The sequence below is a fragment of the Lutjanus erythropterus genome, chromosome 6, assembly GCF_056507025.1.
Source record: "Lutjanus erythropterus isolate fLutEry1 chromosome 6, fLutEry1.hap2, whole genome shotgun sequence".
NCBI lineage: Eukaryota > Metazoa > Chordata > Actinopteri > Lutjaniformes > Lutjanidae > Lutjanus > Lutjanus erythropterus.
This window is the reverse complement of record NC_139322.1, coordinates 21,374,456-21,400,104: the sequence shown is the minus strand read 5'-3', so window position 1 is coordinate 21,400,104 and position 25,649 is coordinate 21,374,456. Positions and strand designations below refer to the sequence as shown.

The window sequence follows — 25,649 nt, the reverse complement described above, 5'->3', positions numbered from 1 at the left end:
TTTCGTTGTAAATGCTTGGGTAAAATTTTAAAGTCTTTATACAATATTAAACATAGCTGGAACCTCTTCCATCATGCAATCAATGAAATGTTAAAATGATTCATTGACATAAACTATAATCACAAACCAGAGACGGCATTAAGAACATTTTTAAGCTCTTTCAGTATGAAATACAGATTTATGGATTCAGAGTTATCCTTATCTCTGCATAACTTTTGCTCCTCTTCAGCTAACAGTGATCTTCCCCTACATAGCTCACAGGTCCTACTACTTTCTACAAACCCGAACCCAAATATCATCATTCTCTGTTACTAACAGCCTCATTTATACCAAAATGTCCACACCTGTCCCTCCTTTTTGGGGAAAAACAGCATGAATTTATTTCTATTTCATATTAGAAATTGGTCTGAGGGCCGCCGGGCACCCTGTTGGGTTAAACATTTGATCTGCAGGGCACAAGCTGAGTATCACTGCCGTAGGTCAAGGTGTTGCATTAGAGGCCTCATAAACAAGAGTTACATTATATTCCTCTTTTTTTAACCACCAATTTGCAAAAACAGTGTTTGGAAATTTCAAGTTAAACTGTTGAAATCTGAGCTTCGGTTTACTGGCTTGACTACATAAGACATGAAACATTTATAATGATGAAAATGTGTTATTCTGAATTAATTTACATGAGCTTGATGAAACGGTCACATTTTTGAGCAAATACAGAAATAAAAAATAACTTCCTCAAGACATAAAATGTATACATTGTGAATTCATGACAAACAGAGATACTTTTTTCATCTACACACTGGTGTTAGTGTGACTCTGTCCAGTTCATGAGGCCACAGTCTCTTCTAAAATGTATACACAGTTCATGCCCAGATACATCATTCACTGAATGACAAGGCATACAGCATTAAATTAAAAATAATCTATGGTGCATAGACAGTAGTATTAGAAAATCCCATTTGCTGCCATAAAGATCTAAACTGATCTCTCATTTTCCAACAGCAAACGTTTCCCAACCACATAAAGCTTGTTTATCACACACAAGCTGTGAAGCAAGTGAGAACTCAAAACTGCATCATTCAGGAAGAAAGCAAAAAAGTGCATTCTGTGCAATATCCTGACATCCTCTGCTACAGGATCAGTTCATATGAGTGTATTACCACCGTTGAGGTAATTTTGATGTGAAACCTAAATTCAGAGGTTTATCTAAAGATTTCTATATGATGTTAATGGTGAAGTGTTGCGTGCTAGGCTTTGTCATTGTCCCGTCTGGGTCAGGAGGTTGAGACTTCAGGGTGACGGCTCACTCCACTTGCATATTGCGCAGTAGAAGCCCCTTTTTCACGCCTCCCTGCAGCATCCTGGCACCGAGACTGGTGCCTGTGATCCCATCACTGAAGAGACAAAAGACAATAAAAGACTGTGAACAGAATCTGTAAGAAGAAAAAGTCACATCCACCATTACTGGCTAACTGTTGTATTGGCACAGTTGTGTGTTGTATGGAGTAAGCAACAGGCCTTCTAACTTACTTAATATTTTACTTAAGCAGTACCAGAGGAACAATGCATGGTAGAATCCAGTGTTTTGTAAATGACAACTTTGGCACACACCTCACACCACCTGAAAACATGACACACCTGTGAGGCCCTGTCTCCACCAAAGTTTTTTTGGCCAGCTGAAAACACCACGCGCAATTCGGAGGTGTGGCATTATTTCAGCTGAGATGCTCTGGTTGCCATGAGCCAACAGCTGATTTATGTTTTGCAAGTATCTAATTTCCCAGATAGTTTATGTTATCAGCAAATACTGAATGTAAAAATTTCGGCACAAGGTTGAGGAGCCTACTTGCTGTGGTCCTTGCCCTGGATGAGGGGAAAACTGAAGCATGTAGGGAGAGAGGACAGACCCACCGGTCTGTGTGGGTTCATGACATTTGTGGCATGAGAAACAGCTCAGTGAGTACCATCATTTGGTTTAGGGCTGCACAATTAATCAAAATATTATTAAAATCGCAACATGGCCAAAAATACTATCCAAATTGTAGGAGTTACAATTTTTGGATAAAGGTAAAATGTTACAAACGGCATTATAATGTAAATATTGTAGTAATGCAGAGATGCCCTGTGTTTTATCCAAAGATGAATATTTTTCAACTCTCAGCGACCAGAATAAAACACTCAGTACCAAATAGATGCTTAGAGCCTTGTCAGGTTGCTTGTGTTTGTGACAGTGTAAATATATGCTGTTCCCACTGGAAACAATTCAAAAAAGACACTGGCCTTGGAGAAAAATGCTTTGGTGGACACAGTCCCTATGACATCAACAAATCTTGTTTGTTATATCACTGCTGCTTACATGGGGCTAAACTTCCTCCTCTTAGGATCAGGAGTTTCAGGTCCATCTGCAAGTCTCTGCAACCAAAAATAGAGGACAATGGAAACAATATTGACTGCACTCAATCCATAACAAACATAATTAGCCTATGTAATGTTGACCAACTCCTACAGTCAGACCCTGAGGCTTAACCAACCTCTTTGCCAGCAGATTCCTGCTGGACTCTTCTTTGCTCCAAGTTTTGCTGAAGACAGACAAGTTAAGAGATACAAGTTTAGACATGATTACAAGAGGAATCTAATTACGTTGTGACTGTCATTTTAGACACTTTTTAGGTAACCAACAGTAAATAATCTATAAGAAAACAATTTAACAAAATACCCTGAAAACTGTTTGGCCTTCCAAACAGGAGTAAACACATATTTCTTATTATATTGTTTATGCAAGTTTTGTAACAATGAGAAATTACACTGAAACGTCTTGTGTAACCTTATGTAGCTCGGAGAGCTGCTGGTGCCTGATGAGGGCCTCCTTACTGGGGAACTGCCTCCTACACAGCAGACAGGCCAGTTTAACCCAGTCTGTCATTCGCCCTTCTCTCTCATCTTTCTCGCCGCCTTCCTCTTCGCTGTCAGTTTCTCCACTGTAGGCAGGAACCAGACCCTGCTGCTGAGGTGGGGAACGCTACAGAAATAAGATGCAAAAACAAAGGCTGAGCGGCAAATAGAGATGATACAGAGATAATAATAGTTTGCTTGAAAAGGGTTTTGTAACATCCTCTACAAAAGACAGTGTGTTAGAAAAACCATGAAGAAAGCCAAAGCATACAGATAAATAACAAGTGGATCACTGTGACCAGTGCCTAGTTGCATTAAAACACATTAAGTTTCAAACTAAAGTTTGCCTCTTAAGCAAAATATTTCCCTAGGCTTATAGAGGTGCATTTAAAAGTGTTTCATAAAGATTCATAAGTTGTCTCCTTGCTTAAGTGTTTAGACTAAGGCTTTCAAGACAGTTATTGTCATAATACAGCTAGGACTGGGCAACACATTGATATCACATCAATATCATGATATGAGACTAGAAATTGTCTCTGATTTTGGACATCTTTACATGGTGATATGGCATAGGTGTTGTTTTTTACTGGGTTAAAGGCTGCATTACAAGAAAGCCATGTGATTTCCTAAACTTATCAAACTGTTCTAGCTGGTCTGTTATTTTCCTTTACCCACTTAGTCATTACAACCAAATTACTGATGATTATGTATCAAAATATCATTGTGTTAAAAATGTGTAAAACAGTGAGTCATGTCTACAGTATTAACATTATAGCGATACTGAGGTTACTGTGATATTTTATGTGAGATTTTTTTCCATATTGCTCGGGCCTACTTTATATACTGCTGGGTAGTTTTATCTGCTGCATCATCTTCTAAAAAATCATCCCTATCTGAGAATTTATGTCACAGTTTGTTATTATACAGAAAATGTGTTTATTGAGATATGTATCATATATTGCAGCATAGCCTAAAAATATCAAGATTATATTTATAATCCATATCACCCAGCCCTAAATGCAACACATGCACACTTCTCATTCTCTAATATTACTAGCATTTTTGTCAGTGTGTGTAGTTCCTCCAAAATGGACAATAAAATGAACACAAAAAGAAAAAAAGTCAAACTGGACAGAAAATGACGATGTTGTTTTCCTTTAAATTATGAAAAGACCAAGTGAGTAATCCACAGTACATTTAACATAGCCAAAACAAATAAGCAAAAGCAGATGATGTGATAAGAAGTAAATCACAAAATCAATGTGATATTATACTGTGAAACAAACGCTAGATTATTTAAGCAAGGACTATAAAAATATTACTGTGACAGCAAGAAAGGAGATAGCCAAATACTGACAGGAGACAACTAGAACTTTTGAATTTCAATAAAAGTTACACATTGCTCATGGTGTCCACTGGGACAAAATCTTAGCCTAAGTGGTTGTATGTAAATGCACACAGGTCCTTACCTCTGTACTTTGTCGGATCTGGTCCAGAAACATCTGAGGCCGTTCAGACAGTGCCCCCTGCAGGACAGAAAAGCAAAATGACAGGAGTTAGTAGGTCAGTTAATCATATCTTGTTCAGACATCGTTATTACTTGCACTGGGGGAGAATGGGTGGTCGTAGGAGCCTAACCAAGAGTTCTCTGGTTGACAGACACCACACTCACCAGTCACTATGATACCCCGCTGCCCTGACGGCATACAGGTGTGTCTGTATAAAGATGATATACCTTTTTCTCCAGAACAGCATAGCCTGCGTCAGCACTAGCAGATTCTCTGCGGTCATCGAGTCGACTGTTGCCAGGTGCTCTTGTGTATCCAGGTGGTAGCGCTGTGGAGCCGACAGCAGGGGAGGAGGACACAGAGCGCATGTTCTCCTTGTGTCTATTGAGACTCTTTGCCCAGCGCTCCATATCTTTGGCAATCTATTAATATAAACCCCAAGACATGCAAGTTAGACAATTAAACTGGCTGAACAGAAAAGATTTACAGTTTTGAAATGGGTGATCCAATACAAACAACACCTGCATAGCAAAATGCAATCCAACTCAGTCACCCTTCAATAAATACTACTATGATGAAGGCTACATTTTTCAATTTCTATTGAGATTATATAAGGGTGTTAAAGGTGCTAAAGAACTGTGTTACACTGTAAGATATTACTGTTATTTTGTTCACTATCAGAAGTGCTGAATCATACATACTGATATTTAACAGCCACTTATGTTTTATGTCTGCCTTTTTGCAGAGTTTTGCAAACATCCAATCAAAACACAAAGAGCAATGCAAGCAAAAACCTGAGGTCCACTTTGAAATCCATAGGTTAGTTTAATTTTCTCTACTAATCTGTCAGTACTTTTACTAATATCCAGTATGTAGAGTACCTGTTGAGCAGTTTTATTCTTGGGTTTGTCTTTTTTCTCCTTGCTGCCTGGGGACGCAAACAGTGAGTCCGAATTGGCTGAGCTCATAGGAACACCTTCTGTGTTCGACTGGCCCGTGGCAGCAGGAATATAGGTCTGCTTCTCTCCATCCCAGTACATGTACTGCTGAGTGTGAGGGTTGTAGTAGTACTGTAAGGAAGACAGGCGCACAAAACCAGACTGAAATGCTGAGTAAGAGGACACACTGAGACGTCTTTTAAAAAGTGCTGGCTTAGCGTTTATATTGCAGTACTTCACCACTCTTTACCTGGGAGTTAGGGTCATAGTAGAGACCTGTGAGCGGGTCGTAATAGTAGCCAGAACTTTCATCATAGTGATATGTGGAAACATCTGGGACAGCTACAGTTAAAGACACAGGACATTCACCTTAGGGTCAAATCAAATCAATATCAAATTAAAAAACAAAACAAAACATTAATTTATAATGAGCAGAATGATGATTCATACAACAACTGGGAACAAGGGCCAAACTAAAAGCTGTTCTTCTTATTAAAGGCTATCCATTACACTGTGTTTTTAATGGACCCAGAGACTCATTCAGTTGGCAGCTAGTGATGGATCAGTGAAGGTCTTCTGTTCCAGGAGAGGTCACATTTTTTTAAGGATCAATCAGTACAAAAAAGATCAACAGAACCCCATTCAGCTGCTCATCATAACTCAAATGGCTTTTTATAGTGTCAGCTGCTAGTGCTATTTGACACTTGACACAATAGACACCCCCCCAACATTTCAGAGAGAGAAAACTGCTTATTTTTTCACAATTTTGAAACCCAATTTTATATACTGCGATAATTTCGCTGGGTGGTTAATAACATATTTTTCTGTGGTGTGACAAATTCAGAACACACTTATTACTGCTTTACACTGTATTAACAGCTGTTTTTGCATTCCCCTCTGGAACTGAACACAAATACATTTTCAATTGACAGAAAACACTGGACACACAAAGCCTTACGGTATTGCTGAAGCTCGTGTTCAGTGCCTGGGGTTGCAGGTTGACTGGGAGTAGCTGGTTGTGGTTTTCCTACTATTTCAACCTGTGGAGAGACTAGGCTCTTAAAAACAAGAAAGTAATGGAACAAAGTAGCCTACTGCAAGAATACATGAGGAAAAAAAAGTTAACAGTAATACTACACCTGTGTGACCGGTGTGGTGGTCGCTGTGGTGATGAGAGCAGTCTGTGTGTGACTCAGAGGCTGCTGAATGACTGCTGATCCAGATGTTACCGTCTCAGATGAGATTGTAGCTGCACATTGGCAGGTACACAGAAACAAGCGGCTTAAGTTCAACTGCAGTTCAAGCTCAATTCAAATTTATACAGCTATGGAGACCATATGGGTAATAGGCTCTATATACTTAGCATATGTGATACCAACCTGGGGCTGCTCCTCCTGTGTATGCCCCTATCAGAGCTGCTCCTGCACTGGGCAAAGCAGCAACCCTGACATCTGTCTGGGCCTTGAAAGTTGTGCCATCCAGCCCTGAGTACTCATTTCCCTCCTGACTGTATGTTACTGCTGCCCCCTGCTGATACACTGCTGTATCTATACTCTGGCCTCCACCTGATCCATTCTGAGCCGTCTGAGAATTAAAAAGATTTTAAAAAGTGAGACAAAAACACAAAAATATAATCATAAATACATAATTTGAAACTAAAGATGTGTAGCACCCTCATGTTTCCTTTGCTGCAATGATAAATCATTCAGACGGGTTACCTGTGTGACAGCCCACTGTGCAGCAGCTATAGCTGTGCTGGCTACGGTGGCAGCACTCACTCTGTTGCCGTCAGTCAGGAATACGTCACTGCCATGCAAAAGAGGCATGGAAAGGGTTTCAGTGGATGACCTACATTTCAAAATAGCTTTTCTTTTGACGCTAAAATACAATGGTCGCTCTATTTTTAGGCTACTAATTTGTTTTGGGTTTTTTTTGGTACTCTACAAAGCTATTTCTGATTCACACTATTCACATTGCTCCTTTGAGATTTAATTTGACATGGTTATGGCTGAGTTGAACTCACAATATTCCAGTTGTGCAATAGCAGTAACATACAGTGCTCTTGTGTTTTCTCTGCGGTGAATTTTGGGTGTGGGAGTGTTTACCGTTTGGAGCCTTTGGCAAACTCCACAACAATAGTTTTCCCATCAATGGAGAGAGCTGGCTGGAGAGCCTGTAAGATCTGGAGCAGCTGAGATGCCTCCTGTTAATAAAACAAACACAGACCTGTGAGTTAGTGTGGGTACATTTGTGTGTAATTGCCTTTAGTTTATTTCAAAATCATTTGTACAGAAGGATGGCAAAATGTTTTGTTTATGGATTCATAAAATCTGAAGACAAGTGTAATTAAGGGGATAGTCTGGATTATTCACCATCGTCATGCAATAACACAAGTGATCCAAGTGAGAAAACTGTAGACCGTGTTAACAGAGTAAATTTATTTATTTCACCTATGAAATTTGTTGGTTTGGAGAGAGAGATATTTGGTTTATGTAATGAGGGTTTCCCCTCAGAAAAGACTGTCTTACAGCAAAGTAAAGTGAAAAACAATATGCTACACTGATAGTGATTTTTTTTTTTTTTAGGTGGACCTTTTTTAAGTAGCTAAAATACCTTTTGTTGCTGACTCTGACCACAGCAGATGCTTCTCCTCACTTAGGGGTGTGCTGAATGGCATCTACTAGAGCTAATACACTGACTATGGATAGGTACCTCATATAACAACACATAAAATAATCCTTTTAAATACAAGAGAATAATAATTACCAAATACATCTGTCTAGCACTGATGCATGTGTATCTGTTGTATCATGTTTCTCACCACTATGGTAGAGAGCTGCAGAAAGGCAAAGCCTCTGTTGAGATGTGTGTGTTTGTCCTTGATTAGGCGAACATTGGAGGGTGAGAGAGTGGCAAACGGAGCCAAAGCAGATAAGATGGCTTCCAATGAAGTATGCGGACCAAGGTTTCTTAGTATCAGAGCTGGTGAAGGGGAAGATGAGACAATAATTCTTAATCACAAGATTCATCAATTCAGTTACCAGACATGAGACAGTGCTGTGAAAGTATTCTATGATGCCCCATTATGGTATACAACAATTAAAAACCAGAAAAGTCATGTCTAGAAGGGAACACCAGATATGCAAGATTTATTAAACTCTTGTGAGATTTGTATGTGCTGTTTCTTCATTGTGCTGACCTTTCCTCAGGCTGTAGACACCCCCAAATTCTCTTATTACACTACACCACAAAAATTACTTTATTTTTCTGACTTATTTATTCATATATTTATATAAGTGTTGTTTTAGAAGCAGCATAAAAAGAATATAAATAGTATTTTGTTATAAATGATAATGACAAATGAAACTTGTACCTTATAAAGTAGCCAAGTAGCTTACAACAGGATAATTTGCAGCCATATTGCCTACAATTGCTAATGTTTGTCTTTATGCATAGTCTGAGAAGATATTAAGTGTTTAAAGTACATATATAATGTAATTTAGAATAATTCAGACACAAACATTACACTACAGCAACTCGTGGATCAAGTGCATCTCCCCAAGGGTTTTGCAAATGTAGGGTTCCCTTCTTGACACGAACAAACAAAAAATGTGACTCTCAAAAGATGAGGCTGGTTGCACAGCAGAAATTTTGACTTGTCAGAAAAGGAAAAACACAGGTGGACTTCACGACAGTAATTACAGTAATTAAAAATGTCACAGTAGGAAAAATGTCAGTTAATGGACTCACTGTCATTGGCAACATCTGCCTGTTGTGCAGTCTGTCCTGGGTTAACAGCAGGACCAGAAGAGTGGTAGGGTGCTGGTAAGGGCAATAAGCCTTGGGCTCCCTCCTTTTGAAGACCAATGGGCAAATCCCTCTGCAACTGGGGCAACTTCAGCTCAGCCTCTGGGCAAAGACAACATGCATGTATTAATATTTATGAGGAGAGAGAGAGAGCTTGTGTTTTTGAAAAAGGTAGAATAGCTATGGTATTTACAGTGGGTGGATTAAATTTTACCTGATTTAGGCACACTGCATTTGAAGCACTTCTCTCTCCTTTTAAAGTTTTGCACACCACACTGTGGAAATGTTACATGAGCTACTGTTAAAAGACTAAAAGCTACTATAGTGACTGATATACATGCATACAATATAAATTTAGATTGTCACGGATGCATGCCGGACAGTGCAAACACACACATACAACCTTGTTGCAGAGCCAGTCCTCATTGGCACGTGGTTTTGGGTCACTGTAGTGCATTGACACTCTTTGTCCCAGAATCAACAGCACCCCCTGAAAGAAAAAGAAGGAGAGGGAGGGGGAACAAAGAATGATTATCAGCAATAATTAGGCCACACATGCCAGAGAAAGGCCTCATCTCACAAGAGATGAGAGAGAATGAAAGGGACGAGAGGGAGAGGAGGACAGAGAGAGAAGGAGAGAGTAGAACTGAGGCTGAAAGAAAGAGGACACCAGAGAATTGCAACCTTCAGCTTTAGGAAATTGGGACGGACTGAGATGGTGTATGTGTAGTGTGTGGGTGTCCATTTTTAAGGACACAGTGTGTTTTGTTCAATTGTGTCATCCCTCCCCCCTTAAGGGGAAACCTTTTCACAGTTTTCCACACATCCCGTCCCACTGCCACCACCTTCACCCCCCAAATAGACAATAGCGTCATCCTAAAAATATAAAATAATAATGGTAGATGACCCAGATATGAAAGGCTCAAAAACAAGAAAATGAAGTACTATAGTGCCTCCGTGAGAAATTATATTCACACTGTCATATTATCCCAGTGGTGGAACTGAATACTTAGGAGAGAGAGTGAGAACATGCCACTGAAGAAAGAGGAGTCCTCCATTAAAAGAGGAGCTTGTATTGCAAAAATGATGAGCAAATGTGACTGGGAGGACCCACTTATGAAAATTATGTTGTTTGGCCCCAGACAGACGTCAGCATGAATATGAATTTGCCTGTTAGTGGAATTCTGTATAAGTAGAAAGAAAATGTAAATTTTCCCCTCACAGTATAAAGACTTACCTACCTACCTCACAGACAAAAAATATTTCTCCACTTTGTATGTCTACACCGTATGCATCATGTGAACATGACAGGGCATGATGTGACTGTACATTTGACCTGATATTAAACGGATAGTTTGGATTATTTGATGTCAGGTTGTATGAGGTACTTACGGATAGTCAGTGTATTACCTACACAAGGTATATTAGCAACTTACAAAGGGTCCACCTAAAAAAAATCAATGTGTGTAGTATAGTGTATGTGTGCTTTTAGCGAATGCAATATTTTGAATATTTCCAACATTACAGAGCACTGAAGACTTGGACTACTACTAATAAGACTAATTTCTCTGTCGATTAAACGCACAATTTCATTTAGACTAGTCGACTAGTCTAACACTAAGAAAACACTTTAGCAGAATTAATTAATTTATAATGTTAAACACCGTGTGTATTAAGAGTCATCTGAAGCTGTTAATCACAGTCTACAATACCCAAATCGTACTTTAAATGCCGTTGAAATGCACGCTACATTTATGTACAAAACATGACAACAACTCAATAAACGCTTCACCTTTTCAGACCGAAGAGGGTCACAGTGTCTGCGGGTAAAGGACCCAGAGCTAACGTTAGCTGCCAGCCTGACACACAGTGTGGCTAACATTAACAGTGCTAGCAGCAGCTCCGCCTGCAGGTTTATGTCTGTGTCTGTGCTTAATGTGGGCATGTTTTTCCATTCGAGTGAATATATATCAGCTTATTCTGTCAGTCTACATTCATCTGTCCAACTTTGCTGATGTAAACATCTGGCGTTGCCACGGTAATCAAGGCATACGTGCTGGCTGAGAGGGGCTGCCGTCTGACAGTGCCGCAGCCCCAACTAGTGGCAGGCGGCTGCATAAAATCTTAGAGGCAACAGATAACTGGCATTGTGCATAAATTAAATATTGATAAATATTTTCAATGACTAGTATTTCTGGTGCTGACTAGCGTGGGTGCGGATGTTTAATCGTATAGTCGACTAATCGCGCACATCCCTAGTTATCACTATGTTGAAATGTATGATTCCAGTGAATAATTTCTAGTGAGACACATGCTGAATTTATTTAGAGTGTACCTTTTTTTTTTTTTTTTACAGAAGACTGATGGGGAGCTGACTAGACATTTGAGTGAAATGTTATCATAGTTAGTGTATGAATTCTTGAGTCATGACTTTCGTGAGGTCACACTGACATTTGACCAACAGATTCCAATCAGTTTATCCTCAACTTCAAACGGTTATTTATACCAACTTTGAAGAAAGTGCCTCAGGTATGCATTAGATTTTGCATTCACAAGCAAAGGATGAACAAAACATAATGCCTCCAGCCTCAGCTGTATTCAGCCACCATCTAATGTAGGTAATAAACTGACTACGGATAAGTACCTCATACAACCCCAGATCAAATAATACAAATTGTCCCTTGAACCCATTATGTCCCATTGTATGCATGTATATACTGTATGTGTATGTGTGTCTGTGTAAGGGAGAGTGACCTGGTTGGTCTCCATCCAGCGGGTGGCCTCCTGTATGACATTAAACTCGACGAAGGCGAATCCTCGGCTCTGACCTGGACACCGCCCAGCGCCATGGTAACCGAACAACAACAACAACAACATAACAACAACGCAGTGGGGGGTTAGTGCTTCATGTCCAGAGGAGAGAGAGAGACCCTGTATCAGCACTAATCAAATTAATCATTGCTTCCTCTCTCCCTTGGAAATAACACACTTGACAGTTGGAGAGCCGCTGTCAAATTCTCTGCAAGGGTGGGAGGACGCAATGTCAAGTATCTCAACAGGGTCAAGGAAGAGAGGGAGAGAGAGGGAGAATCCTACCCACTCATCAGTTTGAGTCTTAGCTCTTTGGCTTTGAATGATGAAGCACCCTGGCAGAACAGACTCACACAGACACACAAGCACACGCACACATATCTCTGCTACTCTGAGAGTCAGAGTGCGGTCTGAACTATGTAGCACTGAGGTGTAATCTCTCATCTTAAACACTCCATATCCTTGTGTCCATGCATTACTATAATTGATTGACAACACATAAAACAACATATTTAGATTTACAAACTCCACTTCTACAAAAGTTGGGTATGCTGTATAAAATATTAATAAAAATATAATGCAATGATTTGCAAATCCTTTCCAACCTGCATTTAACTGAATACACTTTAAAGACAAGATATTCAGAAGAACAATTTAGAGCCCTGCACTGGGTTGGGTACCGGCGAGTACGCCACAAAAATGGAAAAACATATTGACAGAAGATTTACGCGAGCGGGCATGGATAAAAATGACCTGATTGTGAGTGGGCAGCAGGTAAGGACAATAGATAACATAAAAGACAATAATATGTTTTTTCCCTGGAGAAATCAGAAATGAAAATTATATTGCAGCATTTTTAACATTTATATTCACTAATACAGTAATTTCACGCCTAATCAGCTGTCATGTTTTTTTTTTGTGAAAGTCACGACCTTGTGCCAAATAATGGGATAGCGATGAAGGCTAGCTGTTAGCTAAAATGATGGCATAATGGCAAAAATAGCCAGTGGAGGATACCAAAATGGGGACAATACATGAAGGCCAAGTCGGACGTTTGGGAGGATTTTGGTGCGCTCAAAGACTGAAAATAACATTGTCAGACGCTTTTCTGTTTGTAAAACATTTTTAAAAATGCAGCTGCAAGCGAGACTTAGTGTCACTATAGAAACACATCAAAAGCTGCAGGAGCACAGATTCAGCACCAGTTGAGAACACAAGTGAGTGACTGTATGTGTATTATATCACGGGTGCTGGATGGGTCATGAGGCTTATATTCATTGTTCTGGGCGAGTGCAATTTGACTTGGAAAAAAGTGCAGGTAATGGGTCGGTCTTGGTTCTCAGCTTTGCAGGTGCAGGTTTGCAAAACTGTACCTGTGTAGGACTTGCATATTTTATCATGCACAAATCGCAAGAAGGTTAGGGATTTCACCATCTATTATCATAATACCATTAAAAGATTAGAATCTGGAGAAATCTCTGCAAGTAGGAGCAAGGCCAAAAAACAACACTGAATGCCTGTGACCTTTGACCCATCAAGTGGAACTGCATTAAAAACCCACATGATTGTATTAAGGATATTACTACATGGGCTCGAGAACTCCTTGAAAAACTGTTGTTGAGAGACAGTTTGTCACTGCATCTAAAAAAATCGTGGACATTGTGACCTCTGTGCATAAGAGTAAAACAACCATCCAGACTGTTACCAGCGCTAACTTCAAAAGCCAGCACCTGTGATGGTACGGGGGTGTGTTAGTGCCCATGGCATCACCTCTGTGAAGGCACAATTAATGCTGTCAAGTTTTGGGGCAATATATACTGCCATCCAGAGGTCTTTTTGAAGGATGTCCCTGCTTAATTCAGCAAGACAAATGCCAAGACACATTCTTTATGTATTACAACGTGGCTTCGTAGTAAAAGGTACAAGACTGGTCTGTCTGCAGTCCAGACCTGTGGTGCATAATGCAACAACAGAGACCCTAGATGGTTGAGCACTGAGGTCATATATCAGACATGAATGGGAAAGAATTTCACTTTCAAAACATCAAAAATTAGTGTCCTGATTTTCCAAATGTTTACTGAGTGTTGTTAAAAGAAAAGATGATGTAAAACAGTGATTAACATGCATCAAATTCCGAGTAATTGTATATTTACAAAAACAAAAGTTTTAGTTCGAAAGTAAACCAGTTTGAAAATGAAATATCTTGTTTTTGTACTGTATTCAATTGAATATAGGTCTAAAGGTATTTGCAAATAATTATATTTTGTTTTAATTCAAGTTTTACAATGTCCCAGCATTTTTGGAACTAAGGTTTGTATTACTTTTCTTACACAATACTGTCTATGGTATCACAGGGAGTGTAATCACAAAAGATCATCATTTAAACATTTGAAACGGAGCGTGACTTGTCCTAAAAACAGAGAAACAGTGATGTAGGAGTGAGAAAGACAGAGCAGTGCCGGGGACTGTAAGTGTGCCTGTCAGAAAGGCACACCTTACAGACAACCAGTGAGTTAGCAAAGGGGGAGGCCAGTAAGACAATGATCTTAATGAGAAACCTTTAGAAAAAAGACAAGCTTTTCTGAGTGGTATGGATGATGCTCACAGAGCTGAGAAGTAGCTGCAACACTTATATCCTGTCACTCACACATTCAAAAATAGCTACAATGACACACACAGTCAAACAGATTCTGCATCCGCTGCTCATCTCTCAGTTGACACTGTTAGTTTGTGAGTATTGTTCATCTACTCAGACACATCGCACTTCAAGATGGATGAGGCAGAATCATGTAAGGGTACAGACAATAAGAGAGCCGAGGTGGAAAGGAAAATTAAAGTAATGAAGTGAGGTTCTAGTATAACCTACAGCTGTGTGCATTAATTCTTGTCTTAAAGCAAATATGAATAGGGCTCTCCTTTGAAGCGTGCATGGATGTCTTGCTGTGGGCACTTGCAAGAATTCAGTCACCAGCAGACCAAAGAATCGAAGCAGGAATTAAAGCAAAAGCCTGTATATGAGTATAGAAATATAAATCTGTCATCTGCTATCTATCCCACTGCCAGAGTATGAAAAAAGACAGTGACAGGAAGAGCGGAGGAAAGGTGGACGCTTATTAATGAGATAGAAAAACAAGCAGATACGGGAAAGTCACCTGGGAGAGTGATGAAAATGAAAGAGCTGATAATGGATGAATGTCTCACAAAGGGAGAGTAAAGGACAGAAAACAAGTTTGAGGCAATGGACCAGTTCTCACCTGAAGATTTGTTCCTCATGAGGCGAACCTCTCTTGGCTGGATCCCCTGCTCCTGAAGCTGCGCCCGGATCTATTAAACACAGTAGCATTATTGCCATTTACAGGTGTGGATTAAGTCCTTTTTAGGGGACGACCATGTTAGCCTTTGAAAAACACAAATTTATAGGGGCATTGCGGCCAAACTGTCGGGCACCAAGGCAAAAATCAATGGTACAACGACAATATCTGATAATTACATTGTATGAATACGAAACAGTATTTGTACAATTAGCCAATTATCTGATAAACCACCATCAATACAAACACACATTATTAGACTGTAAACCAGTAATTAAACCAATAAATAACAGCAGTCAATGTTAGAGAATCTTATCATACTTCAGCAATTAACTTGTGTTTTTTGTAGTAGTGCCAAAAACAAAAATATACATACAGAATTAGCAGTGTGAATTACACTAAAACTTCCTGCTGCGCTCTCTGGTGAAAATATTATGCCACACCCCCTTTATGAAATATGAAATATCAACAATTCTTTGTGTCCTCACAAACGAGTAACTCTAGAAAGACCAGATAAAAGGCATCTTATGTCACAGAAAAAATAAGCAATACACAGAATCTCTAGATGAAACATTGCTGCAGCCGTACATTACACACTGTGTGGCTGTTCCACAGGGCCTCTCTAACCTGTTACTGTGGACATGAAAATGAAAAGCAAGAGGCTACATGAGGTACATGTGCTGCTCAGGTAGAGGTAGAGCTTGGTATCGTTCAAAAACTTTTGCTACTAGTACCAATACTTGGCTTCAATACAGAATCTGAAACAATACTTTTTTCTATACCAAATCCATTTTAACAAAAAGAAAATTACATTGCAGTACCAATAGAAGAAGCTGATCAAAATAAAACAAAGCTCTAAGTCACAGAGATAGCTCTAGAATATGTAATGCTAAAAGACCAAACAACAGCATTATTAGATCATAGTACAAGCATGTTGCATGCTTATGACTCTCTGATGCTGATGAGCTTTACTCCTTTGGTATTAAAATTTAGTATTGAATGACAAGGTATTTTTCCATACTTAATAGTATTGAAGTAATTCAATCAGGTGCTATAAAGGTATTGAAGTTTTTTACCTAGCCCTGATTCGGAGTGTTTTACATAAGGAAATTCACAACTTTCTTTTAAGGGCACAACAGCCAGTTCAAAACAGGACATGCCAAGCTGGTCACATGGATAATAGAGGCACATTCTGGGGTATCTACAGCACTGGCTGTTTGTCTGCATTATAATTCCTGCCCTACAGTTAAGCCTACTAACAACAAGCCCCATGCATTATCAGACCATTGTCAAGACAAACACACAAATATGCCCAGGAAACATACACTTAATATGCCAAGGAAATATCACTTACTTCATTGGCTGTGGCATTGGGTGGCAGCATGCGAAGCATTATGATGTTGCTTGGTCTCTGGTTGTGGTCTAAATCTGCACGGTAGTCCTGGTCCCTCTGATCCAACTCCTCAAGAGACAGGTCTGGACCAGAACTCCCACAACTATGCTCTTCTGCCCCCACTGGAAAAGCCTGCATACAATTACAAATAACAATTGATATCAACAACAACATAAAACTGAAGCAGCTCTTTAAAGAGGAGAGACTTGTTATGGCTTACCCTCCTCTTCACTGCCCCACGAGAGAACCTGTCCTCCTCTCTCTGTCTTGCTGTATTGTATTCCATCTGTTCAGCATGGGCACCACCACGACCCCAGCTGCCTTCCCTATTCCCTGAATGAAGGCTGCTGTTCTCAGGAAAGCCTCTTCCACCTTTCCCCCGACCCCTTTCCTGCAGGCCAGTCCGTGACTGCTCATACTCCCGCCTGGATCCCTCCTCCTCTCTAAGGGCTAGATCAGGCTGCAACTGAGATCCAGGGAGCCAGAGGAGCCCTTTCCCCTCACGTCCAATGTCCCCTCGCCCATCTCCTCGCTGGTGAAACCCTGGGCGGTCCTGGGGGCGACCTGGGGAGAAGTCATGGACACCCAGCAACTGCTCATCACGGCCGTATGGTCTTTCCCCCTCTGCTCTGACATCATATCCTGATCCTGCCTCCTCATCCTCTTGGCCATAGCCTCGGTAGTCCATGTCCCGAAAGTTGTGATCATTGTGAGTGTTGCCATAGCGACCTGTGCGGTCACCTCGCCCACCCCTGCTGACCAGGAGAGACAATGTGAGGCACTTTTCTGACACATGTACTGTTTAGGTATAACATGAATGTTTAACTCACCTCCGCTCATAGTCCATGCTGCTCCAATGACTCTTCTTCTGGTCTCTGTCCTTTCCCCTATTTGGTTACAACATTAGATACCCTGGAAGTACATCAGCATTTGCTGTTTTGAATGGGAAGCAATAATCATGTGAATCACGCTTAAAGGGAAAACTCTGGCACATTTCATGTGAATGTTCTGTCAATGTTGATGGTAAATGTAGTCAATTGGTGCAAATTCCACAGTGCATGCATCCTGCATTCACGTGGTGTTGGATTATTAACAAAAATAAGCACAACTTACTGAGTTGTTGTCTCTTGACATTATCTATTAGTATTAACCATGTTAGCAAATCAGGTAAAGGAATATTTTATTGGTTTAAGGGAACATACTGGTGCAGCATCCATGTTAAACTTTCATGAACACACCAACGTTGGGAGAATAACTTAACAGCTCAGGAAATGGGACAATCCAAAGAGCACATGGATGGAGCACAGATAAGAGCAGCCCATCCAGGTGCTTTGCTCCTGCGTCGTGCCCCTGCTCCCTTCTATGATGAAAACAACCACTCTAATTTTACTGGTGGTAAAAAGAAATTCCAAGCTCACTGCCAGTTTAAACACATAAATTAAGAAAAACTAAATCACTTTTTAACGATTTTGACCCCCAATGTATTTCAAAATTTTCATTTTTTATATCATTGACACAATTTACTTTGTTGTTTTTGCTAACCACTGAACCAAACTCCAGTTGATTTATGGTGGGACCATATTTTTTCACTGCAAAAAAATTGTTTACACCACCACTAAGATTCTTTTCTGCTTCATTTTGCTCTGCAAGCACAATCAGCATACATGTCATTTACTCAGTAACATCATTCACTAACCTATGATAATGCATTTGACACAGACATGTGTACTGACTAGCTGCTTTTGCAGTGCTTGTTTTCACACAAGGGGGGTGTGGTTGTTCCCAAGAGAGGGACATGAGGTATAGCTCCTTGCATCTATAGCATAAGGTAACAAAAATATTTATCTAGTACAACCCCCTAGCTACATAGAGGCAGAGACTAGAAATTAAGTTGAAAAGCCTGTAGTTCTTCCTATACCCAGTGACATCACTGTGACATCACTGGCTGCAGGAAGAACAATATTGCAACATTACTCTGCTTCTCTGTCGATATAGTAGTAATAAAACCACAAATTGCATCAAATAACTACTTTTATCATCAACATTGGCTGGATATCCAAATGAAAAGTGCCAAATTTTCCCTCTAACTTTCCAGCTTGACTGTGCACATACCTTGTCTTCAGATTCAAGACTTAATTTACAGACAAAAAGAGCCCACAGTCAAGTGACATTGTTATAATTCTATTACCACGTCAGCTGCAATTTTTAAATAGTGACTTCTTCAACTTTTAATAATACTACTTTAGTCACCGATTTAAAAAAAACTACTCACTAAAATCCACAAATTAAACAGACATAACATTGCACGACCAAAAAACACAAGTTTATTCAATGCATGTGCTGATTCTCACAATCTAAAGAAATATCCAACAATGACGTGTGGCGGTCATTTCAGTTAGCAGGCAAGCTAATTATTTTAGCCTGAGGTTGGCTAGCTAGTGCAGGCAGAGACAGCGCTGTCTCTTAGCGGCTGTCAGCCGTTAAAAACACAACAACTGCAGTTATACGTGAAATAAGACAAACACTCACCAGTGACACATGTGACCAAAAGTAGTTCTTTCAATGTCACCTTGAAGCCCAAGTATGAAAGGTGTTTTATTTTTCCGTGCGCAAAGAGTAATTATTTTTCAGGGTACCAAGTGTAAAATGGCCACAGCAAGACAACATTTCAGAGTAGGTGGGGCCAATGCCTGACTCAGGCATGTGATTGGTGCTTGGAGAGTGAACACATTAATGTTGATGATGATTGGACGAGACAAGCAGGCCAACCCGAGGTTGGTGCACCATGACAATCTGCGTTTCTGTAGACTCGTTGGTGTCTAAACGGGAACTCTTCATTTGCGAAACTCTCGCGAGATTTGTACTCGTTTCTTCATCTTCCAGGATGTACAAACCTCTAATAATTTAAAACCCGGTAACCCTGTAGTTAGGTTGAGGGACAAAATGCATTTCATTAGAGTTATGGAATAATCATGGGTTGAATTTAAGTAATAATTCTCACGAGATCTGCCGCGGTTCTGGGGTTCCCTTGTAGACAAGAACTGTAGTAGATTCAATATCAGACATAAAACCATAGAATCAGATATTTTGACAGGTTATGAGTGTTTTTATTTGGGAAAAGAGTAAATTAATGCCAGAAATGTAGGTAAAATTGTTGTAATTATTAATAAATGAATGGATCAAAGAACACATAAATACCTTACAACAGAAACCCCTAATATCAGCTTTATTTGGAAAAAAAAATCCAGAAATCCTAATATGTCACAGTACAAAAAACAAACCAAAAAAAAAAAAAAAAAAAAAAAAGCTCTAGCAGCCCACCCCCAGAACCTTCCAGCCTTGCACCCCAAGCTTTGACCTTCAATTAATTAAACAAAACAATACTACGGTTACACTTTTATCATTTAACTGACATAAGCTGATCATAACAGCAGGATTAAGTAAAATGATTAAAATATACTAAGAAAATTAGAGACATCAAACAATAAAAAGTTATAGTACAATAATGACAATATCATTAAAGAGGGGAATGGGGAGAGTTGAGTAAAAGGCAAACTTGAAATACACATCAATAACATGTCCTTACAAAGCCTTGTAAGACATACAGTACATAATGGACATTGTAGTAATAAGATAAGCCTATTGTCCATCTGAAAGAATATTCAACTTATCAACTACACCACTCATGATTTGACCCACTGATTCACACAATCGAATGAATCTCCTGGTACACACAAAAAAGGTCCTAAAAACTGATAATATGTTTAACCTGATTGTGCCTCTAGGTATAGTACAACGTCTTCCAGTAAAGTGAAGGTTTCTATGTCACTCTGAGTAGCTGTTAATTCCATTACCCATCTGAGCCAGAAAGTGTGGCCATCAGGGGGGTAACTTTGGCATGGAAACAAGGGGTTAGGTCAGTGACGCAGAAGGCCTTTCCATGCATACAGTACGTAGACACATATGTTAATACACACACCCACACAAATATACACACATTCACTGCATGCAGACCTGCACTGGAGAAAACAAACCACCATACAGTTGCTTGCAAACGCACACACTCACACACTCTAAAGTACAAGTAAGTAATTCGGTATGGGAAAAGATCTCATACAATCTAGTTTAGGCATACCCCTGCATAGCGCCTGAGTCAGAATATGGGCCTGAAGGAGCCAAGCCAATGACAGGGAGAAAGCATTCACAAATGTGATGTGTGGACACTACAAATGAGAAAATAATACCCCATCTAAGTTATGAATCCCTACCCCACAACTTACTCTTCTTGACCACTGCTCTCAAGGCACTACATGTAGGCGATACTGTGTAAAATCCACTTCGACATGGTCTTAATTCAAACCTATTTTGTATGTATGTCTTTTTTTCTGTCTTTCTCTCTCATGACCCCCATTGTCTTTGGCCTGGTAAGGACCTTTTCTCTCTTCATTCCAATCATGGCACGTTTCAACCTGTTTACTTCTACTCAACTTCAGATCACCCCCCACCACCACCTGCCATATATCTAGATCTGAAAGTTTCTGATAGACGCAAGCAAAATGGCACAAAACCTAATGTACAGACCAAGGACCAATGTGTAGAAGCCTATCAAATAATTTAAGACCTGCTTGAATTTGCTGACGATAATTGGGTGATCAGAAATTGAGCATCTGCAAAACTTTTCAGGGCCCTCCCCAATATTCTTCCCCTATGTCAAATCTCAATGGAAGCCACCCTCTCTGTCTGTGCTTGACAGCAGCTTCCTCTCCTCCCAGAGCTTATAACAGAAGGCAGGTTGACTTCTTGCCACGTTTCTTGGCCTGCAGTGCTGCCCTAGTTGCCATCTCAAAGACTTCCCTCACACCATCTTTGGTTTTGGCAGAACACTCTTGGTAGCCATAGGCACTGATGCGGGTCGACATCTCTTTGCCATCTTCAAATTTAACTGGCTCCTGGAGACACGTGTCAGAGAGAAAGTTTAAATTTTGACACCAACAAATGTGCACATATGAGCATATAATGAACAAAGAGAGAACCTGACCTGTTTCATTTTGGCAAGCTCTCGTCTGGTGTGCTCATCATTGCGGAGATCTTTTTTATTGCCCACCAGGATGATGGGAACATTTGGACAGAAGTGTTTCACTTCAGGTGTCCACTTTTCAGGAATATTCTCTACAGTGAGTAGAGGGAAGGAATGCAATAATTAGAAACGTATATCAATTTCACAATGACAAGGTGTCCAATACATAGTGATGTGACTGCTGTAAAGACAATACCTAAACTGTCAGGGCTGTCTACAGAGAAGCACATGAGAATAACATCAGTGTCGGGGTAGGAGAGAGGCCTCAGTCTGTCATAGTCTTCCTGACCTGCAGTATCCCAAAGTGCTAGTTCTACCTAAGAAGAGAGACAGGGAGAGATACATTTAAGGACAGATGCATAAATAATGAATCTGTAAAAAAGACCATTTGAGCATACAAGTTACATGAGTAGGCATATCCATATTACATTTTTCTTATACTCTCAAAATATCAATAGCTATCTCTATATACTTTAGACCTATTTAACAAAATTGTGACTAGTTAACAAAGTTGGGTGATTGGAAAAATATATCACCTATTGTTTTTTGGCCAATTTTTCAGACAATATTTGTCTTTTTATTTTACTAATCAAATAGTTTGCAGAGTGACAGCTGCTGCTTAGCGACATGCTCTCATCCAGCTGCACAGTACACACCCACTCAGCCAAAGCCAACAGCACTAAGCTGGTGAGGAGTGAGAGGTAAACAGCCTCTACAGCTAGAGATGCACCAATTTCAATTTTCTTAATCAATTCCAATTTTCAATTTTTTTTGAAGGGTCTGACCTGCCGATTCCGATTTTCAGTCTTTCTAAAAACTGTGATTGACAGCATTCACAAATATTTTTGCAATTTTTCTTGTAAAAATTAAATTGGACGTTCTTAATAAGACACTGACTATTAAATATGCATTAAATACTATTTAAATTTTGTCCAAAGTCAGCCAGGCCTTATTATATTTTTATATTAAGATTATGAATCGGGTGAACATGATCTCATGGGATGCGATTTCACGTGATCTCTTGTGGAAGCAGATGTAAACAAACCAGAGACAGATGGGGTGTAACAGTTTGCTGCAGTGAAACTTTGCCATGAGACAAACAGACGCAGAAGTTAAACGAGTCTGGATGAGAAAATGTTTGAGGAGACACATCAACACAGGCTGTTTATTCTTCAGCCAGAACAGGAGGTGAGATTTTAACTGTCCCTCTGTGAACAGCAATCTGCTGCTGGCTAACATTAGCCTGAAGAGCTAGAGAGTTTATGGCCGTTTTTTAACACGGTCAGCTGCTCTGTCTCGGTGTAGAATATCTGTCTTCTCTTTATCCTGTTCTTGGAATCTGTCACTAATACCAACTTCATGCAAGCATGTGTCAGAGTTTGTGTAGCTGTTATCAGTGCCGTGGTGATATCACTGTCAGTTTGTCTGCTGTGCGTATGACGTGATCATCGTGCAGAGCACGTGTGTGACAATGACGGGCACAGAATCGGATATGCGACGCTGACCAGCTGGTCACCGATCAGGGCCTGTCAAGCTGAAAACCGGATGGTTCCGGTCTCTGGCCGGTCGATCGGTGCATCTCTATTTATAGCCGGACTCTTTTCACAACTAACATAGCAAATTAAGGATTTATTTCTACCAAACCAGAGTTGGTTATTGTTGGAGCAGTGGAAAGATCAACAAAGATGGTTTGGGTGAGTCTCACACGTTATTCAGAGGAGTTTGAATGAGATGTGTTTTATGATGAGTTAACAAGCCAATTAAGGTTGTCTTAGTTCAGTAAAGGTTAGGAACATAAATTAAGAAGGTGTACGGTTGTGTCTTTGCTTTTAATAAGGAAAATATGTGTTAGAATGTTTAAATTCTTGACACTTTGTGTGTTTATTTTGTTAATGGGACCTAATGAACCCGCCACGTGCACACATCTCTACTTGATGAGTCAATCAACAGAAAAGAAAACAATAAAACTGTTCTTCTGATTATCTATTAATCATTTAAATATTTTTTTCAAGTGAACATTTGAAATATCTGAAGGTTTCAAATGCGAGACTTTCAGTGCACCATTTTATAGCAAATTGATTCTCTTGGGGTTATGGACTTCTGGTAAAAGATTTGATGACATTACCTTGGCCTTTTGGGAAAATAAAATATGACAAGCATTTTCACAGTTTTCTGGTGCTCTGAAATTTCTTCTCAGCCAAGGACCTCTTACAAGATGTGAAATTGTGATGCATGCAAAGTTTCATGACAATGGTTCATTTTGTGTTGTGTTTAGACCCCTGACCACTAGATAGCAGTTTTGTGATCTACTTTCACTGCTCTGATTGCATAAAAAAGTCAATTTTTTAAACATAAATTTAATGCACATGGTGGTGTGTTCTTTATACTACAACAGTTTTCCTAAAATTAGTTTTAAAAATAGCAATATATCACCTTGTTTATAGTGTCACAATACATCACAACATATTGAATTGCAACCTCTGTATCATGATATGTATTGGATTTCCACCACCAATGGGTGACACATGTGGTGTGGGTACTTGACTGGTGGAAGATACTTTAAGATTTATATATTGCTAGATCAGAAGGTAATCTATGATGATTTTATATTCTAAAAAATTATAATGTTTAATTATGAAGACTGGTGAAAAAAGAAAAATAATACATCAGTAAATCGGACAACTTTTCACAGACCTCCTATTAAAGTCCCATAGTCCTCGGACTGATATTTAAGAATCTCTGTTCTGGAGATCAACAGATTAATCAGGAAAAAATAACCATCGATTTAATTCATAATGTAAGTGATCAGTTATTGCACCCATAATTTGAAGATGTTTTTGCATTTTTTACTATTTATAAATCAAGCAATTTTTACAATATGATAACTACATAAAATCATGTTAGAACTGTTATTACTCATTTGATTCTAGCCCTAACTCTAGGCACCTGTAAAGGCTCCCCAGACCCTAAGTTACAACCGTGTTTAATGTCTCACCTGTTTCCCATCCACTTCAATGTCTGCCACATAGTTCTCAAACACAGTGGGGACGTAGACCTCTGGGAACTGGTCCTTACTGAAGACGATCAGCAGACAGGTCTTCCCACACGCACCATCCCCAACTATCACCAACTTCTTCCTGATAGCAGCCATCTATAAAATAGAGTCAAGAACAAGGTTATATAGTTGTCACAAGCCACTTCTCTCCACTAATATACATCCAGAGATAATGTAACCAACAGAGCAAAAATGATGAATACGCCTTTTAAACTTTTCGGTGCAATGATAATACTTGCTATATTTCAACATCAGCCCCCCGTTCAGTATTTTAACGTCTGAAGTACGTTACTAGCTCAGGCAACGTTAGTAACGCTAGCACACCGGCCACTTTTACTTCTATTTTACAGTTTCACTAAAAACATCCTGTTCTACGACATAACTCTAAACCAAAACGCCGACCGGCAAACTGGGAGGCTACCTCGGAGGTAAAGGGTGTAAACATAAAACATTTCCGTGCTGTGTTCCCATTCCTGTTGCTGAAAGGCTGTGCAGTGTAGTCTGGGCCTGTCAAACCAGCTAACATTAGCTAGCCATTAAGCTAACGGTGTTTCCCGAGGTTTCGCTTGCTGTCAGTCAAGGTATTCTCTCTGAAATTATAACTACAGCATTCAGCGCACTACCGTGATAATTCTAAGACCGAAACAAGACTCGGCCTAAAGTTTAAAAGCTACTGCTGAATACAATTACCGCTTGATGTTTCTGTGTCCGCCTTTCTCCTCTTCCTGACCGACTGGAAAACTCCGCCCACCTCAAATACGCATGCGCACAATTACGTCATTCGTCAGCACGCTGCGGCACCTTTACTTGCATGTATAAAAAGAAATTACATATGAATACAGTAGTATTATTTATTACAT

At 39.7% G+C, this 25,649-nt stretch overlaps 2 protein-coding genes across 3 annotated transcripts; both read right to left on the bottom strand.

Annotated features, from left to right (window-relative positions):
* Positions 1 to 600: 600 nt before the first annotated feature.
* rbm10 (RNA binding motif protein 10) lies at positions 601 to 21,179 on the bottom strand. Its single transcript, XM_084721150.1, has 23 exons — positions 19,187 to 21,179; positions 17,488 to 17,569; positions 16,878 to 17,409; positions 16,619 to 16,789; positions 15,208 to 15,277; positions 11,897 to 11,970; positions 9,546 to 9,632; positions 9,357 to 9,417; positions 9,086 to 9,244; positions 8,157 to 8,317; positions 7,441 to 7,538; positions 7,054 to 7,141; positions 6,715 to 6,919; positions 6,475 to 6,584; positions 6,294 to 6,375; positions 5,586 to 5,677; positions 5,279 to 5,467; positions 4,625 to 4,819; positions 4,359 to 4,415; positions 2,822 to 3,016; positions 2,529 to 2,576; positions 2,354 to 2,409; positions 601 to 1,391 (listed from the first exon to the last, which is right to left on the bottom strand). Exons 2-23 carry the CDS (start codon positions 17,502 to 17,504, stop codon positions 1,301 to 1,303), a joined length of 2,838 nt encoding a protein of 945 aa, XP_084577276.1. The 5' UTR covers positions 17,505 to 17,569; positions 19,187 to 21,179; the 3' UTR covers positions 601 to 1,300.
* Positions 21,174 to 25,566, bottom strand: LOC146325253 (rho-related GTP-binding protein RhoA-C-like). 2 transcript variants are annotated; one of them, XM_084721154.1, is made up of 5 exons: positions 25,480 to 25,566; positions 24,730 to 24,885; positions 21,931 to 22,051; positions 21,696 to 21,826; positions 21,174 to 21,606 (listed from the first exon to the last, which is right to left on the bottom strand). In XM_084721154.1, exons 2-5 carry the CDS (start codon positions 24,883 to 24,885, stop codon positions 21,433 to 21,435), a joined length of 582 nt encoding a protein of 193 aa, XP_084577280.1. In that variant the 5' UTR covers positions 25,480 to 25,566; the 3' UTR covers positions 21,174 to 21,432. The 2 variants fall into 2 exon arrangements, with proteins under 2 accessions (XP_084577280.1, XP_084577279.1); XM_084721153.1 differs by lacking the exon at positions 25,480 to 25,566 and adding an exon at positions 25,211 to 25,428.
* Positions 25,567 to 25,649: the final 83 nt, after the last annotated feature.

Excerpts from the sequence above, each read along its gene's own strand:
- rbm10 (XM_084721150.1), bottom strand. Across the intron at positions 7,539-8,156 it reads TGCAGCTCTCTACCATAGTG|GAGGCATCTCAGCTGCTCCA; the intron begins GTGAGAAACATG and ends TTTTATTAACAG. Across the intron at positions 6,920-7,053 it reads CACAGTGGGCTGTCACACAG|ACGGCTCAGAATGGATCAGG; the intron begins GTAACCCGTCTG and ends TTTAATTCTCAG.
- LOC146325253 (XM_084721153.1), bottom strand. The coding sequence starts at position 25,315 with ATGTTAGCTGGTTTGACAGGCCCAGACTACACTGCACAGCCTTTCAGC. Across the intron at positions 24,886-25,210 it reads TTACACCCTTTACCTCCGAG|ATGGCTGCTATCAGGAAGAA; the intron begins GTAGCCTCCCAG and ends TCTATTTTATAG. Across the intron at positions 21,607-21,695 it reads AGCTTGCCAAAATGAAACAG|GAGCCAGTTAAATTTGAAGA; the intron begins GTCAGGTTCTCT and ends ACGTGTCTCCAG.